General features: G+C 40.8%; 1 gene segment (V, D, J or C); it reads right to left on the minus strand.

Annotated features, from left to right (window-relative positions):
• Positions 1 to 3,830: 3,830 nt before the first annotated feature.
• Positions 3,831 to 4,302, minus strand: LOC124078071 (immunoglobulin lambda variable 9-49-like). The segment is given in 2 exon segments: positions 3,831 to 4,144; positions 4,257 to 4,302. Coding segments are annotated over 2 exon segments (360 nt in total).
• Positions 4,303 to 19,582: the final 15,280 nt, after the last annotated feature.

Consider the following 19,582-nt stretch of genomic DNA (forward strand, 5'->3'; position numbering starts at 1 on the left):
GTTATAGCAGTTTCAAATGAATTGCCTTTACAAAATTAGGGGAAAAATAAAAATCCTAAACTTTGTTTAAAATTAATAAATAATAGTATAAAAATCAAGGGATTCTGAGCATCCATCAAACCAGAAAGAGATGTGCTAAGAGGACCCAACAGTCTTAGGACCCCAAGAGAATTTATTATAACTAATTTAAAGTAATAAATAATATGAATGTAAAACAGGCTGAATTATATATCTTTATATTATAATGGAGTCAGAAAATACAGTTTTAATATGCATGACATCAGAGAAATTATCCATGAGTACGAATTGTCCAGGGACCACAAAGATCATGATGTGTCCTCAGTAGAATCAAGTGAAATTCAACAAAATGTGGAAGGATCTCAAAAGGAATTTATACAGTGGAAGAAGCCATTCAAGAGGGAAATTCTACTGTTCTTTTTCAATTGTACATTTTATCAAAAAGGAAAACTGAGCAACAGTCACAAGGAGAAAGTCAGTGGTTGTCTGGGAAGAGATGTGAGCTGAGATGAAGGGAGGATTCTCAAAGGGAAAAGGAGGTTTGTGGGCTGGTGACTGGATTTCTTGGCCTGACTGTGCTGATGTTCCCAAAGGTGTGAAAATATCTCAAATTCTGTCACAGTTTCCACCTGTGTGTGTTTTATTACCTGCCAAATATCCCATGTTAGAAAATGTATATAAAATTAAGTTAAAACATGAATCACAAATGTACACAATAGACCCAAGAAGAAGATGACACAGCTCTAGAATTCCTGGAAACAAGGAATTAATGGATGATGGAGTCATTGAATTCCCCATCATAGATCAAGTCTGAGATGACTAGGGTTGCACTGGCTGCCTCATCACCTGAACTTCAGGGAATGAGACCATAGCATCCTTCTCAGATCCTCAAGCTAAAGAGGATCAGAAATTTCTGTTTATGTTGAGTCCTCTTCCTAGGAACGGGTTGCTGCAGATGACTCTGAGGATAGAGGAGAGGATGCTTCTCACTCAAAATGTTGCCAGTAGATTCAGCTGGGCCTACTGTAGTGGTAGCAGAAGCTACTGGCCAGGCCTGAGCAGAGGTGATGGGCATTATTCCTCCTGAGAGATGGTAAAGGGATTCTTGTGAAACTTTCCCATGAGCCTGGAGTACTGAGATTGTTGTTATAGGACTGATAGTAATAGCCTCCTCCTCAGGCTGCAGCCCAGTGTTGGTCAGCAAGCCTGAGTTTCCTGACTAGGAGACAAAGCAGCGATCAGGAACCCCTGAATGTGGATTGCTATCATCACAGATGAGGAGTTTGGGCACTGTTCCTGAGAGCTACAGATACCAGTGCACATAATCTTCTTTCTGAAATGTTGGCCATTTTATAAATTTTTTTCTGTGTTGCTTGGTGTAAAGAGCTCAAATATTCTGTTTAATGTTAATCTTTTCCTCATGCTCTTCCTCCCTGTTCTGTTCTTAGTTGCTCTCTTTATATCAAAGAAGACATTTAGCATTTGTTTTTTAAGGATTGGCTAGCTTCGCTTAGCATAATCTGTTCTAATGCCAAAAAAAAAAAAAAGAGCTCAAATATTCTGGTTCACATTTAGAGATAATAGTAGAGGAAGGTATAATCAAAAGAAAACTCTGTATGTCTAACCAGAGATCCTGAAGGACTATTTATTAAGAGAGTTTAAACTTAAAATTTTTGATAAGGAAATTTAGTTCTTGTCAGGTTGTCGCGACCCCTTGCCCGCAAGGAAGACGCAACTCGGGAATCTTCTTTCAACAGTTTATTCAGGCCCTGGATATTTCTTCTTCTCTCCTTTGGATGCCCCTCCCAGCCTTAATAAAGCATCCCAAGCCCCAATGCAAAGCTGCCGCGTGGAGCTTTCTCACAGGGTGGTGAAAACTCATGTGCCAACTTTCCCAGATAAGAACTTGTTTGTCACAGACCACAGCAGAGCCAGCGTCATCTTGTAATGGCGACCATAGTCTGCAGAAACGGCAGAAGCGGCTCACCACATCAGGTAAGTGATTTAAACATCACAGTCAACCTCCATCAGATAGTAAACTATATAATCAGAAATCAACTTCCTAGCTTAAAACACCAAAGTTTTGCCATTATCCAGATAAAATTTATTGTCTTATGGATTTCTATAAGCCCTCAATTCTTGGTGTAGGAATAAAATATTATGAGGAAATTAAATTGAACATATGACTTTATATCTGAGCACAAATGAACACATGCATATTTGCTAATTCTCTGTCTCCTCTGAGCAGTGACAGAGGAGGCCATATTTTAGAGAATGCTACCTTAAAACCAACCCTGAAGGGCCTCTCCTTGCCACTTTTCCCATCTTCATTGCGTCCTGGTGAAAGTTATCAGACATTGGACCATGACAGTTATTCAGAGCAAGGGACATGTCCTGTCATGTGTAGCCAAATGTGCTTTAATTAGAGACAGAGAGTGTGTGCATGAAGAGTTAACATTATGAAAGGAGAAGTCTGGCTTTGTCCTGGCCCCTGGTGGGTAACCTCCTCATCTTGGGAATTTCCTCAGGGACCCCTCATGAGTTTATGCTCAGGAGGTGATTCATGGTCTGTTCTCACAGATAGTTTAAGAAAGAATAATGACCATACTAGAAAGACCACATAGATGACTACAAATTTGGAGCTTTGGGTGCATTCTATCAGAACAACCTCCTCATCTTCATGGAGTTGAGGGGGCTGGATATTGAGTTTATGTCAACAGAATTATGTTGATGTGTTTAAGGTATAAGGACCCAATAACTAGTCTGTATTCTCAATTTCTGAGTGATCATCTGTGGTGGGTAATCCTTCAAAACTATCAGCAGAGCAAGACATCCTGAGTATAAGGATGCTTCAATCTGTGAACTCCCCAAAATAGACTTCTCTGTCTCTTTAACTGACTTGACATGACTTTACTTCTTTAAAATAAGACTGCAATCTTCTAAAAAATAGAGCTTTCAATTTATTCTCTGATTGTCATGCATCTGCAAACCTGAGGTGTTCATGGGAACTCCTCAATTTGAGGTGAAATGATCCTAAGTGTAGTTTGTCTGGAATCCCTGAATATGGTGTCTCAAGCAAAGTCAATATTAACCTGTGAGATCTCCCCTAGATCCAGGTAATTAGCAGCATAAACATGCTGCAGAATGATTTTCTTGCACAAGAATAAATTCACTGTATGGATAGCAAAGGGGCAACTCCCAAAGGTGTTACAGAGCAGGCTCAAATCCACATCCTGAGTGCTCCATTAGTTCTCTCTGTTTCTGACACTGTCTGTCTCTGAGAGTCAAAAACAAACTCCCTTAGATCTCTGTGTACATGTCAGTGTACAAAGGTGGCAAGGTGGGTGAAGCCTAGGTGGACCATGCATGCATGTGTTACCTTACATTGGGGTCAAGATCTGGAATATCAAGGGAAATATTCAAATCTAGTCACTGTGTGGAATACTCCTAATTGCTGAATATGGACAAAAGTAGCACAAGATGGTGACAAAGGGCTGTATGATATACACATCTGTAAATAGCTTTACAGTGTCTAAAATAAAATTCCATCAGCAGATTCATGACTGGGAACAAACACACATGTCCAAATACAGACTAAATATTTCAAACACTACTAAGAACAAATTTGTATTTGAGGGATAATTAATGTGAAATAAATTCATAAAATATCTGGGAAGGTAGAAATTATTAACCAGGGTCAGGAGGCTCCTTATGACCTATGAGTCAGGACACTGGGAAGTGAAGTGTAACAGGGCCCATCAGCCTGGTGGTTTTTGTCTTACTTCCCCTCTTCCTGTGTCACTGTGCTCTCACTACCATGGGGTACCTACAGTGGTAGACATTTCATCTTCTTCCTGGATGTTCTGGATGTTCAGGCACCAATCCAGGCCAGAGCCTGAGCCTGAGAAGCGATCAGGAATCCCATTCCCCTTGGATCCCACAATGCCACTAGTGCCCACTCGCATCACAAACCTGTGGCTCTTCCCTGGGCTTTGCTGGTACCAGTCCATCTTGTAATTACTGTAGCCACTGCTCAGGGTGCATGTGAGTTTGGCGGTTTGTTCCAGGGAGGCAGATGCAGAGAGTGGCTGAGTCAGCACAGGTTGGAAGAGGGACCCTTTAAACACTGATATATCACAATGGAAATCAGAGCAAGGGTGCATGTGTTTGGGTATCTGAGCCAGTGAGGATAGACTCAGGACAGACGTCTGCCATGGGGCACAGAGGTCTGTCCTTACCTGGGCAATGAGCAAGCATCATAAGAAGGAGAAACTTCCTGACCATGTTGGGCAGTTTCCTCAGTTCCAGAGCTGGTGTGGGCTGCCCTCAGCCTTTCTTATCTCTCTCCACTGGACTTAAGCTGGAGCTGCTCATGCAAATATTTCTCCACCTACTGCCCCTCACTGGCTGCACTTCTTGGAGCCTGGAATGATTCAAGACAAAGTGTGGATGGTGGTGATGATTTTATTTGCTAATGGGCAGAACCTGGGAGGAAGCAGTGCTCGGACTATGCAGAAGAGCCAAGGTGCTGAGTCTACCTTAGTGACACAGATTTCACTCCTCTGCCCACCCCTGTTCAGATGTGCAATTTTCTTGGGATTTCTCAATCTGTGAACATACTTTTAGGGTCCCCCAAAAGTGTTCCATGATCTCCTGAAAATTACATGTAGAAGTTAGACTTCTCTTCAGTATGGACTCTGCCTTTTTACCTTTTCATTTGAATCCTAGAAATACTGATGGAAATATTTCTTTGTTAAGTACTGTGCTCAGATTAATATCACGACTGCATGTGGTAATTTGGGTATTTGTTTTTTCCATCAAAAATTCACCAGGAATCAATAATTGAATATGAAAGTGTCATGAAAAACAAGCATTGAGCTAGATATTCTCACTGCTTGATATAGTTTAGGAAATCCAAGCCAGAGGATCATAATAAATCTTTATTTTATGTCCTCTCATTATGTCCATCCTTCCAGGATATGTGATAGTAGGAGCAAATGTGACTCCATTTTGTTTTATGATTTCATCCTGTAAAACAACCATGCCAAGTAGAAGAGTCATGACTGGGGCAAGATGTTCTTTCCCTTTTGCTATAGAAACCTTTAAGAACACGGAACTACCTAATGGGGCATTGTTTCTGTAACTAGGGTAATGGGGCTCTGTTTCTGGGGTGACTGGGATAACTGTGATTGGTTAGGCTTCCCTCCACTTGACTGCACTGTCCCGCTTCTGTAACCTGGCTTGCTTGCATTGGCTAGACCCCCTGAACATCCCTTTTGCGGTTTTCAGGCTTATAAGGAGTACCCTTGCAATTGTTCGGGGCTGATTAGGGAAACAGCTTTGTGTTCTGGTCAGCCGCCACCGGTGTGCTTCAATAAAGGCTTGATTCGATTATATGTGAGTGGTCTGGAAGTCAGTTTATGAAACCCTGGGACAAAGCTTTAACTATAACATTTGGGGGCTCGTCCAGGATCCATTTCTTCCCTACCCTCACGCCAAATTTGCCTCCAAGGATGGGCCTTTGGACCTCAGCCCTGGAGTAGAGGGGATCTCCTGAGAGATGTTCCTCGCCTCACTCCGAGGACAACTCCAATCCATCCTAGGACACTCTGAAAAGCCTCCTGCTGGCTGACAGTTCTGGTGAGTCGACTCTTCTCTGGGGGAAAAGGTCAGATTGGATGCAGTCACTTACACCTTCCCCAGGACAGGACGAGACATTGTCACTGTCTCCCTGGAGGTCTACCTGTGAGACCTCATCTGTCTGTATCTGGGGCCCACTGGAGGCCTCCCTGGAAGGCCTCATCTGTCTGGGGGCAGGACGAGACATGGTCTCTGCCCCATTAGAGGTCTCCCTGTGTGATCTCAGGGATTGTTGCTTGTCCTGTGTCTGTTCTGCTGTTTGTCTTTTCTCCAGCATCTTCTTGCTGTTTGTCATTTGTCCAGTGTCTGTTCGCCGGCCGTTTGTCTTGTGTTTATCTGTCTGAGTGTTGTGCGTGGGGCCCTTTTCTTGTTCTCATAACCACTTTTCTTTCATCAGGACTCTTTTGCTCCACCAACATCAGAGACAAGGAAGCACTACAGAGATCTCTACCTGGACTCCTTTAACTTGTTTTCTTAACAATTTTCAGGACTTTGTCTGTTGGTTGGTTTTTGTTTGTTCCCTTTGTGTTCTGTGTTAATTTCTACCTCAGTTTGTTTCTAATGGGAAAAAAAATGGTTAAAACTGTTTTAACTGTGCTCACTACAGCTTGCATTAAATTGTAAAGTGCTGCCAACAGAACTAAAAAAATTGTCAAAAGTAAAAGCTAAAGGTAAAAAGAAAAATACATTCTAGAGATTGCCTTCATTTAGGAACTGGGCCAGGTGGCCAACTGGGTAAATCATGTCACTTCCTATAGAGGACAGATTAAAACTAAATTGTTTTGTAAAATCGTTATTCCTAAATTGTATATCAAAAAACATAATTTTGTCTAGAAATTTGGCTTTTGTCTCTCAGTATTTGCAAACATGAATAACTCCCAACTATTAAAAAATAGTTCAAAGATTTTTCAATGTCAAGCTAAAAGTTGGTGGCTGCTATCCAAGAAACCAGAAAAACCAGTTTAAAATGGGTCCCCAACCTGGGGGATTCTCCCAAGGAGACCAATGAAGCTGCGTCTTTGGGAAGTTTCTCCAGGGAAAAATAAACCACCTTCATTTGTCTATGTTCCCTCAACTCTTTTCAGCTTTAATGAACAGGACCACCTCAGGAAAAAGGTCAGAAACTTAAAAAATTCTATATTTCTTAAACTCATAATTTTGATCCAATATGCCTAGGTTAATATGTTTTTCTGATTATACTCTGCTTTATTCTGAGGCCAATTTACAAGGGCTAACTCTCAATCTAATAGGTTTTAAAAAATAAGCTACAAGACTTTTGTTTGTTTGCTTTGTGTGGGTACACCGGTATACTGTCTGTCTATGTGTATTGTCATGTCTACATGTATTTGGTACAAAAAATTGACATATGAGATCATAAATTAAAATTAAAAAAATGGATCCAAATGCTTTTGGTTAATATGATTTAAAGGGTTCAATTCAAATTGGGAAAATAGATAAAAGTACAAATGTCTTTAAAGTTACTAATACACAGTTTTGTTTCTAGATGGTTAAAAAGCTGTTAAAATGTTAATGTCTATAAAGTGTCTGATATCCATCGTCTCTAGGATTTTATTCAACAACAACAACAACAACAAAAAGATTACTAATACTATTCAATGCACTTGTCTGATACCTTGTTTTTAAAAAAAAGATATGTAAATTTCATCTAAACATATATAAAATTAATCGTGTATGTGTTTGTTAAAGACATCTAATTGCTACAAAGTTAAAATGCTAACTGTTAAATATAATATCAAGTACTCTTAACTCCTTAAATTCCATAAGGTAAAGTATTTAAACAATGTTGGTGTTTTCATAAATTTGTAAACTAAAAAGAAAGTTTAAAATTATTTTCTGTTATTATAAAAACAAGGTTACTATAAATTACAAAGTCCCAACAGGTATAATTCTACATACAAAGAGTCAAGATGCTTCAATTGTATTTCAATTAAAGTACTGTAAGTAACAAATATTTCATCTTATTAAAATAGATCAATTTATCTAAATTCAAAAATTTATAAGGGTTATTTCAAGATACAAACAAAAAAGGGTCAATGGATTAAAAATTATTAAAAAGTTCTAAATATAAAAATATATTTAATAAAAAGCGTTTCCAGGTAAAAAGTTTTTATGTGATAAAGTATAATTATAATACATCTAAGTAAACAACAAAAGGGTCTAATTAAGTAATATAAAGGTGTATAAATAAAAGACAAATATTAAAATATTTATATGTAACTAAGTTGGTTATATATGTAACACAAATAGTTAAAACTATTCAAGGTTGTTCCCTAAGGGCAAATAATAATGTACTGATATATTTATATGTTAAATTGACAAAAACTTCTAAAATATTAATTACAGAGTCTGCAACGCGCGCGCTGGGATAGAGACGCAGGGTTACAGTGCTGCAGTTTCTGCCAGCCGCGCAAGCACCGCACTCAGGGCTGAATTCTGGGTTCGAGACGGGGGAAGGAAGCGGTCCATCTTGGTTCTCCACACCGGTCAGACCACAGAGGAGGCCAGCAGCCACCATGTTGGTAAACTGACGTCACCATACCTGTTTTTGACTGACCGCAGCTCATTCAGCCATAGAACAGGTAATTTCAGGCTGCAATTTGCCTGCGGCTTGCAGACAGATTGCTAGGGTTCAGCGCCTGGGTGCTTCTTAAAATCTTATCTTATCGGAGTGAACACCGAGCGCGGGGCGGCCGAGTTCTGGCTCCCGGAACCGTCCCGGAACCGCCCTGGCTCAGGGCTGCGGAGTCTGCAGAGGCTGCTTCTTGGACCCTGCTACTATCAGAGCAAACACCAAGCACTAAGAAGCCGAATTCCGGCTCCCGGAACTGAGCCCGCGGGGACTGCTTCTTGGAGCTTACACTTATAGGAGCTTACACCGAGCACGGAGGGGCGGAGTTCCGGCTCCCGGAACCGTCTCGGAACCGCCCTGGCTCAGGGCTGCGGAGTCTGCAGAGGCTGCTTCTTGGACCCTGCTACTATCAGAACAAACACCAAGCACTAAGAAGCCGAATTCCAGCTCCCGGAACTGAGCCCGTGGGGACTGCTTCTTGGAGCTTACACTTATAGGAGCTTACACCGAGCACGGAGCGGCCGAGTTCTGGCTCCCGGAACGTCCCTGGACCGGGGCTAGGAGCCCGCGGAAACTGCGTCTCGGTCCGGGTCCTGCTGAGGGCCGGTCAGGACTCACCCGTTGCTTGGGTTGCCCGGCAAGGGGAATGAAATGCTGCCATTCACATAGGATACCAACATGGCAGAGATCTGATGTCAGCAGAAAGCGGTGGAGGAGAGATCTTCATCAATACCAGCGGTGACATAAGCAGTTGGTCTCCTGGTAAGGGGGGTGAGGCTCAGTCACCCGAGTCTCCTTAATTTGTCCTCGAGCCAGAGGGAAGGAGCCGGGCCGCCGCCAGCCCCCGGAGCAGGCTCAGCGGCTCGCCAGCGTGGTGACCGCGTGACCCCAATTGGAGAAGGGGCGGAGCGGAGCCGCCACCCACACCCGCCAGGTGGGCAGACCCACGACCCAGTAGTACATGGGCGTGGTAGGAGGGGCAGGGCAGAGCCGCCCTTCGCGCTTGCAAGGTAAACAGACCTGTGACAGCCTGGCGGGTCAGGCCCAGTGGCCTGCCAGTGTGGTACACACGTCACCCCAACTCGAGTAGGGGCAGAGCAGATCCTTCTCCAACGCCCGGATCAGGCCCTGCCGGTGTGGTGGTCACGTGACCCCAATTGGAGTGGGGGCGGAGTGGAACCGCCACCCGTGCCCGCAGGGTGAGCAGACCAGTGATCAACCTGCAGATCAGGCCCAGGGGTCCGCAGGCGTGGTAGGAGGGGCAGGGCAGATCCGCCGCCCGCGCCTTCAAGGTAGGCAGACCTACAACAGACCGGCGGATCAGGCCCAGGAGCCTGCCGGCGTGGTACAAACACCACCCTAATTGGAGTAGTGACAGAGCAGAGTCGCCTCCCTTGCCAGGAACAGGCCCAGCGTCCTGCAGGTGGGGTAGTCACGACACCCCAATTGGAGTAGGGGCAGAGCAGAGCCTCCACCCGTGCCCGAAAGGTGGGCAGATCTGCGACCGACCAGCGGGACAGGCCCAGTGGCCTGCTGGTACGACAGACACATCACCCCATTTGGAGTAGGGGCAGAGTAGAGCTGCCGCCCGCGCCTGCAGGGTAGGCAAACCGGCAACCGACCGGCGGATCAGCCCTGGTGGCCTGCCGGCGTGGTACACTCGTCACCCCAATTGGAGTAGGGGCAGAACAGAGCCGCCACCAGCTCCCAGAACAGGCCCAGTGACCTGCTGGGGTGGTAGCCACGACACCCCAATTGGAATAAGGAGAGAGCAGAGCCGCCGCCCACACCTGCAGGAAAGATACGCAAGCAGTATGAAAAGAAAAGGAAAGAAAGGACAACAAGCAATGCAGGTCAACGCAACTTTAGAAGAGGTAACAGCTGCAGCAGATGGAATGTCAGATAAAGAATTCAGGATATACATGCTTCAGATGATCTGGAGTATCAAGGAAGACATTAAACAGCAAAATCAGACAATGAAAGATCACTTCGACAACGAATTACGCAAACAAATCCAGGAAGCAAAGGATCAACTATACAGGGAGATAGAGGTTATAAAAAACAAGCAATCAGAAATCCTAGAAATGCAGGAAGCAATAAACCAACTTAAAAACTCAATGGAGAATACTACCAGCAGAGTAGAACACTTAGAAGATAGAACATCAGACAATGAAGACAAAGTATTTCAACTGGAAAAGAACATAGACAGCTCAGCAAGACTGTTAAGAAACCATGAGCAGAACATCCAAGAAATATGGGATAACATTAAGAGACCAAACTTAAGAGTCATTGGGATACAGGAAGGGACAGAGCTCCAAACCAAAGGAATGAGCAGTCTATTCAATGAAATAATACAAGAAAACTTCCCAGACTTGAAGAATGATACAGAATCCCAAATCCTAGAAGCCTACAGGACGCCGAATGTGCAAAATCATAAGAGATCCACACCTAGACACATTATAATGAAGATGCCCAACATACAGAATAAGGAGAGAATTTTAAAAGCTACAAGAGAAAGGAAGCAGATTACATTTAGGGGTAAGCCAATCAGGATAACAGCTGATCTTTCAACACAGACTCTGAAAGCTAGAAGATCCTGGAATAACATATTTCAAACACTGAAAGAAAATGGGTTCCAACCAAGAATTGTGTATCCAGCGAAATTAAGCTTCAGGATGGAGAATGAAATTAAAACCTTCCACGATAAACAAAAGTTTAAAGAATTCGCAGCTAGAAAACCATCTCTTCAAAACATCCTCGCCAAAGCATTACAGGAAGAGGAAATGGAAAATAACAATGAAAACCAACAGTGGGAGGTAGGACAGTAAAGGGGGGGGGGAATAATCAAAGAGGAAAACAAACAATGTTTAGTAACAGAAATAAACAAATATGGCTGGAAGAACAACTCATATCTCAATAATAACCCTAAATGCTAATGGCTTAAACTCACCAATTAAGAGACACAGGCTAGTAGAATGGATCACAAAACAAGACCCAACAATATGCTGCCTACAGGAGACACATTTGATAGGAAAAGACATGCATAGGCTGAAGGTGAAAGGTTGGGAAAAATCATATCACTCATATGGACTTCGGAAACAAGCAGGCGTGTCCATACTCATATCAAATAAAATAGATTTCAAGCCAAAGTTAATCAAAAGAGATAAAGAGGGACACTACATACTGCTTAAGGGAACCATACACCAACAAGACATAACAATCATAAATATTTATGCCCCAAACAATGGTGCAGCTATGTTCGTCAAACAAACTCTTCTCAAGTTCAAGAGTCTAATAGACCACCACACCATAATCATGGGAGACTTCAACACACCTCTCTCGCCACTGGACAGATCTTCCAAACAAAAGTTGAATAAGGAAACTATAGAACTCAATAACACTATTGATAACCTAGACCTAATAGACATATATAGAGTATACCACCCAACATCAAGCAGTTACACTTTTTTCTCAGCAGCACATGGATCCTTCTCAAAAATAGATCATATATTATGTCACAGGGCAACTCTTAGACAATATAAAGGAGTAGAGATAATACCATGCATCTTATCTGATCATAATGGAATGAAACTGAAAATCAACGATAAAAGAAGGAAGGAAAAAGCATACATCACTTGGAGAATGAACAATAGGTTACTGAATGATCAATGGGTTATAGAAGACATCAAGGAGGAAATTAAAAAATTCTTAGAGATAAATGAAAACACAGACACAACATATCGGAATCTATGGGACACATTGAAAGCAGTTCTAAGAGGAAAATTCATTGCTTGGAGTTCATTCCTTAAAAAAAGAAAAAACCAACAAATAAATGATCTCATACTTCATCTCAAAATCCTAGAAAAAGAAGAGCAAAACAACAGCAAAAAAAGTAGAAGGCAAGAAATAATTAAAATCAGAGCTGAAATTAATGAGATCGAAACAAAAGAAACAATTGAAAAAATTGACAAAACTAAAAGTTGGTTCTTTGAAAAAATAAACAAAATCGACAGACCCTTAGCGATGCTAGCAAAGAGAAGAAGAGAGAGAACTCAAATTACTAGCATACGGGATGAAAAAGGCAATATCACAACAGACACTTCAGAAATACAGAAGATAATCAAAAACTATTTTGAATCCTTATACTCCAATAAATTAGAAGATAGTGAAGGCATAGATAAATTTCTTAAGTCATATGATCTGCCCAGATTGAGTCAGGAGGATATAGAAAACCTAAACAGACCAATATCAATTGAGGAAATAGAAGAAACCATAAAAAGACTACCAACTAAGAAAAGCCCAGGTCCGGATGGGTATACAGCAGAATTTTACAAAACCTTTAAAGAAGAACTAATACCAATACTTTTCAAGCTACTTCAGGAAATAGAAAAGGAGGGAGAACTTCCAAATTCATTCTATGAGGCCAACATCACCCTGATACCTAAACCAGACAAAGACACTTCAAAGAAAGAAAACTACAGACCAATATCTCTAATGAACCTAGATGCAAAAATCCTCAATAAAATTCTGGCGAATCGGATACAAAAACATATCAAAAAAATTGTACACCATGATCAAGTAGGATTCATCCCTGGGATGCAAGGCTGGTTCAATATACGGAAATCAATAAATGTTATTCACCACATCAATAGACTTAAAAATAAGAACCATATGATCATCTCGATAGATGCAGAAAAAGCATTCGACAAAGTACAGCATCCCTTTATGTTCAAAACTCTAGAAAAACTAGGGATAACAGGAACATACCTCAATATTGTAAAAGCAATCTATGCTAAGCCTCAGGCTAGCATCATTCTGAATGGAGAAAAACTGAAGGCATTCCCTCTAAAATCTGGAACAAGACAGGGATGCCCTCTCTCTCCACTTCTCTTCAACATAGTTCTCGAAACACTGGCCAGAGCAATTAGACAGACAAAAGAAATTAAAGGCATAAAAATAGGAAAGGAAGAAATTAAATTATCACTATTTGCAGATGATATGATTCTATATCTAGCAGACCCAAAAGGCTCTACAAAGAAACTATTGGAGCTAATAAATGAATTCAGCAAAGTGGCAGGATTTAAAATCAACACGCATAAATCAAAGGCATTCCTGTATATCAGCGACAAATCCTCTGAAATGAAAATGAGGACAACCACTCCATTCACAATATCTTCAAAAAAAATAAAATACTTGGGAATCAACCTAACAAAAGAGGTGAAAGACTTATACAATGAAAACTACAGAACCCTCAAGAGAGACATAGAAGAAGATCTTAGAAGATGGAAAAATATACCCTGTTCATGGATAGGCAGAACTAACATCATCAAAATGGCGATGTTACCAAAAGTTCTCTATAGGTTTAATGCAATGCCAATCAAAATCCCAACGGCATTTCTTGTAGAAATAGAGAAAGCAATCATGAAATTCATATGGAAAAATAAAAGACCCAGAATAGCAAAAACAGTGCTAAGCAAGAAGTGTGAATCAGGTGGTATAGCGATGCCAGACTTCAAACTATACTACAGAGCAATAGTAACAAAAACAGCATGGTACTGGTACCAAAACAGGCGCGTGGACCAATGGTACAGAATAGAGGACACAGAAACCAATCCACAAAACTACAACTATCTTATATTTGATAAAGGGGCTAAAAGCATGCAATGGAGGAAGGATAGCATCTTCAACAAATGGTGCTGGGAAAACTGGAAATCCATATGCAACAAAATGAAACTGAATCCCTTTCTCTCGCCATGCACAAAAGTGAATTCAAAATGGATCAAGGAGCTTGATATCAAATCAGAGACGCACCGTCTGATAGAAGAAAAAGTTGGCTACGATCTACATTCGGTGGGGTCGGGCTCCAAATTCCTCAATAGGACACCCATAGCACAAAAGTTAATAACTAGAATCAACAAATGGGACTTACTCAAACTAAAAAGTTTTTTCTCAGCAAAAGATACAATAAGAGAGGTAAATAGGGAGCCTACATCCTGGGAACAAATCTTTACTCCTCACACTTCAGATAGAGCCCTAATATCCAGAGTATACAAAGAACTCAAAAAATTAGACAATAAGAGAACAAACAACCCAATCAACAAATGGGCCAAGGACCTGAACAGACACTTCTCAGAGGAGGACATACAGTCAATCAACAAGTACATGAAAAAATGCTCACCATCTCTAGCAGTCAGAGAAATGCAAATCAAAACCACCCTAAGATACCATCTCACTCCAGTAAGATTGGCAGCCATTAGGAAGTCAAACAACAACAAGTGCTGGCGAGGATGTGGGGAAAAGGGTACACTTGTACATTGCTGGTGGGACTGCAGATTGGTGCAGCCAGTTTGGAAAGCAGTATGGAGATTTCTTGGAAAGCTGGGAATGGAGCCACCATTTGACCCAGCTATTCCCCTTCTTGGTCTATTCCCTAAAGACCTAAAAAGAGCATGCTACAGGGACACTGCTACATCGATGTTCATAGCAGCACAGTTCACAATAGCAAGACTGTGGAACCAACCTAGATGCCCTTCAATAGACGAATGGATAAAAAAAATGTGGCATTTATACACAATGGAGTATTACTCTGCATTAAAAAATGACAAAATCATAGAATTTACAGGGAAATGGATGGCATTAGAGCAGATTATGCTAAGTGAAGCTAGCCAATCCCTAAAAAACAAATGCCAAATGTCTTCTTTGATATAAGGAAAGTAACTAAGAACAGAGTAAGGACGAAGAACAGGAGAAGAAGATTAACATTAAACAGGGATGAGAGGTGGGAGGGAAAGGGAGAGAGAAGGGAAATTGCATGGTAATGGAAGGAGACCCTCAGGGTTATACAGTGGAGGGGGTAGAGAGAGAGGAGGGGAGGGGAGGGGAGAGGTGGTGAGGGGGGAGGGTGGATGATGGGAAAGGCAGCGGAGCACAACAGACACTAGTATGGCAATTTGTAAATCAATGGATGTGTAACTGATGTGAATCTGCAATCTGTGTATGGGGTGAAGGTGGGAGTTCATAACCCACTTGAATCAAAGTGTGGAATATGATATGTCAAGAAATTTGTAATGTTTTGAACAACCCACAATAAAAAATTAAAAAAAATAAAATATAATAAAATATTAATTACATTATGTCTTTTAAGTTTTATCCCCTAGAACAAGTAATCTTGGAGAAACTAAGGTTTTTACATCTGTGGCTAAACAGCAACTGTTATTTTATAGTATTGTCCTACATTACAAAGTCTAGATTTTCCTTTAAAAGCTAACCTTGGTTAATATAAAAATATCAATGAAAGTGTGGTACATTACTCTTCTTTATGGATTAAATGTGTTCCTATCTTTCAGGTAAACAAGTCTTTAAGATAAAAGGTTTAAAGGAACATTTTATCAAGCTGGTATTCTCCAAACTAAAATTGTCTGTAATGGTAATTTAAACTTATAAAGATAATAGATTTTATTGGAAATTTATTTATATTGTTTAATGTTTTGTAACCAAATCTTATGTTACCTTTTACACTAAATTTAAAAAGTAATGAGAGCCTAATCTACTTAAAGGTTAAATATTATAAAACATTTTGCCACTTTTCACATAAAAAAATGTTAAGGGCTCTCAGCCTTTCCTTATTTAATGTTTCAGATGTATGTCATATTGTGCTACTAACATTCATACAGAGTCAAAAACAATATATGTAAACTTTATAAAATTACATCCAAAAAGAGAAACAAAGATCAGCTTTAAAACTAAAACACTTTACCTAAGATTTGTAAAAGGCCCTGCCTTACCTGAGATAAGGCTCTGCCTCCCACCTTACAGCATGTCAAAATAACTTCAAAGTAGGCCAGATTTCAGTTAATTTAAAGTCATATTCAAAGATTAATTTATTACAAAGATTACTGTGATCTCAAATAAAAAATACAATGTATAACTCAGCCAAGGTTCAAAATTATATACAAGCTAAATATGTTTTTACTATTGTTAATTTCACTTTGTATTTTCATTATATCTAAAAAGAAATGTGACCACTACACTCAGAGCAACCAAGAGACTTTACTGTGATAGTGTCTGATTAACACAGAGAGAGAGAGAGAGAGAGAGAGAGAGAGAGAGAGAGAGAGAGAGAGACAGAGAGAGACAGAGACAAGAGAGAGAGAGAAGTGCAAGAAAGAGAGAGAGAGAGAGAGAGAGAGAGAGAGAGAGAGAGAGAGAGAGAGAGAGAGAGGAGAAAAGTGAAAGGGAGAATGAGAGAAAAAGGAGAGAGCAAGAGAGGAGGACCTGGCAAGAGAGAGTTTTTATAGCCAAAATCTAATGGGCTCTCTGGATCTGCAAGCTGCCTTGTTGGTGTACAGTGATTGGATCATACAGTAGATGCTAAGGTGTCATTTTCTGCCTCAGGCAGATCTTCAGCATTACATAAATTAATAAATAAAATAAGGATATTGTGTTATGTAAAAATTAACTGTAAAGTTATAAAGATTAAAGTTAAAGCCCAGCATTCTTACTTTAAAACTGGTAAAACTGACTTGCTGGATGTTTAAGGCCAAACTTAAATATTAAGGTTAAAATAAAGGGACCAAAGAAACCAATATTTGGCTCTTGCCCTCTAAGTCAGCCTGAACCCAGGACAGGGGGAAAGCTTTGCAACTCTGGGCCACATAACCTCCTGATAAGGGAGATTAATGAGACCAATGGAGAACAGAAAGCCAATGAGTGTACATGCTGCAAAAGAGGAGGGTCATTGAAAAGGGGGACATGCCTGATGCTTCCAAGGGAAGCCATATGGTCAGCAAGACCTTGACCCATCCTAATGCAGATGACACTAACAGAGCTAAAATGCTGCTCACACGTTCCCCAAGAATGTCCTCCAAGGAAACTCAGCTGACTCTTACCAATAGATATAAACAAGGTCAGTTTGACCAGCTTGGTCTTAAACACCTAGCAAAAACAGTTAAAACAAAAGCATAACCATTCCTGGACATTTAAAAAAACAGTTATTTTAATGTAACTTAAAATGTAAACTAGTGTCAACATTCCCCAAAATGAGTAAGACTGGAGACAACAAAAGAGAAATTCTTAAACAAAAATGCCTGATAACTCTCAATAAAAAACTACCAGAAGTTTTCAGTCAGTTCAAGGCCTACAGATCCTCCTAACTTCCTACACAGGTAGATGTAATCAATGTTTATTACTATAATTATCTAGCCTTAAGTGACAAAAGGATCTTTACTGAACACAGTGGTCATGCCAAAAAGGTATTTTTACAAAAATCAGATGACATTAACTAATTTAACTAAATGTTGTGTCTACATTCCTGATAATTCTGACAATGTTAAAGATTTATGTTCCCTGAAAAAGTGCCTTATTAGGCTTTGTTAGGCCTTGTTATGGGAACAATTTCTCAGGTATTCCACCTCTTGGTAAACAATTATTAATTTCTGTCATTTTCATGATATTCATGGAGAGGTTCCATATATTACAACTGCTAATTGTGTATTAACCTTACTTCAGTACTCATGTCTTTTTATTTCTCTCATAGAAGTGCCCACCCCAGGTGAATTTACATCCTGTTCTTCCTGAGCCAGATTTTTACCATGGACTCCTTGACCCACTCAGTTTCTAAAAAGGGACTCCAAACTGCTTGCCCACTGCACATCGCCCCTCTTTCAGCTGGAAGTAGCAAGAACGGTCATCACCCTTTTCCCTTACAGCAGTTGGAGGTCCCTAATATTAGAGGAAAAATTACGGTCAATATAGATGTTCGCCAATATGTCTGGCTCAGGAAGATGTACCTGAGAAACTACTCCCAAGATCACCCTGAGTGATCTCCCATAAAGAGACACTTGCTTCCACAACCCAACTTATAAGTGGGACAACTCCCCGTTCACCAAAAAATGTGCTTCCTGGGTCCCACTTGAAACTCCTTGCCTATATCTCCAAACTGTCAATAACTCTGAACTATGTAACCTACTATTTTGATGGAGTAAAGGGAAAAGAACACCTGGACTTATTAAAAGGCCAGGCCCCACTGATTTATCAACATAGACTGTCTGCCCCCATTTTAGTTCCCCTCCTGTCTGGTTTGGGAATAGCTGGACCTACTGCTTTAGAAACTGCAGCTCTTATCACAGGATATATATCAAATAGATATAAATTTAAACTTCAGACAATTGGTTCCAAAAACCTATTCTCATGGTCCCCTTGGTTGACTACCATCATTTCAGCCATAGTTGGGCCCCTAGTCCTTTTCCTGATTGGTATTACTATAAGACCCTGCCTCTTAAAAACCCTACTAAACCATATACACAAGAATGTAGGTGAGGTCAGACTTATGGTCTTGCGAGCCCAGTATAGTCCCTTAGACACAGAAGGATGGAACAAAAACTGAGGCCTAATGATGTGCAAGATTGACATCAAACCGACTAAAACCAGTTGGGAATGCGATAGTAGGAGCAAATGTGACTCCATTTTGTTTTATGATTTCATACTGTAAAACAACCATGCCAAGTAGAAGAGTCATGACTGGGGCAAGATGTTCTTTCCCTTTTGCTATAGAAACCTTTAAGAACACGGAACTACCTAATGGGGCATTGTTTCTGTAACTAGGGTAATGGGGCTCTGTTTCTGGGGTGACTGGGATAACTGTGATTGGTTAGGCTTCCCTCCACTTGACTGCACTGTCCCGCTTCTGTAACCTGGCTTGCTTGCATTGGCTAGACCCCCTGAACATCCCTTTTGCAGTTTTCAGGCTTATAAGGAGTACCCTTGCAATTGTTCGGGGCTGATCAGGGAAACAGCTTTGTGTTCTGGTCAGCCGCCACCGGTGTGCTTCAATAAAGGCTTGATTCAATTATACGTGAGTGGTCTGGAAGTCAGTTCATGAAACCCTGGGACAAAGCTTTAACTATAACAGATGTAAGTTGACTGAGTTTGGTAAATCACTTGCCAAAAGACACACCAAGCACCCCAAGTTAGAGTTTTAGATAAACCTGATCAAACGAATGACTTTTCTCAAAAATACTGGTCCATTGGGCTAAGGGGAAATTTTGGGATATTTATGTATAATTGAAATGACTACAAGTCAGAAGGCATAAACCAACAAAAATAACTTATCTTCCATTTGCAGAGGTCCATAGAGTGACAGGGATATCCCTGGGCTAACTTCAGGGTGGTGTCCAGGGTAGTCTAAACCTAGAAGAAAGAGTGTGTGTGTGTGTGTGTGTGTGTGTGTGTGTGATAGAAACAGAGACAGAGAATGAATAAATATGTCTGTGTTTCCTCAGGAAGTCAGTTTCACACTCTGAGCAAGAATATGAGTTCCAGTGACCCTGGTCCTTC

The sequence above is a fragment of the Marmota monax genome, unplaced genomic scaffold, assembly GCF_021218885.2.
Source record: "Marmota monax isolate L192 unplaced genomic scaffold, Marmota_monax_Labrador192_F-V1.1 WCK01_AAM20220418_F8-fsc00465, whole genome shotgun sequence".
NCBI classification, from domain to species: domain Eukaryota; kingdom Metazoa; phylum Chordata; class Mammalia; order Rodentia; family Sciuridae; genus Marmota; species Marmota monax.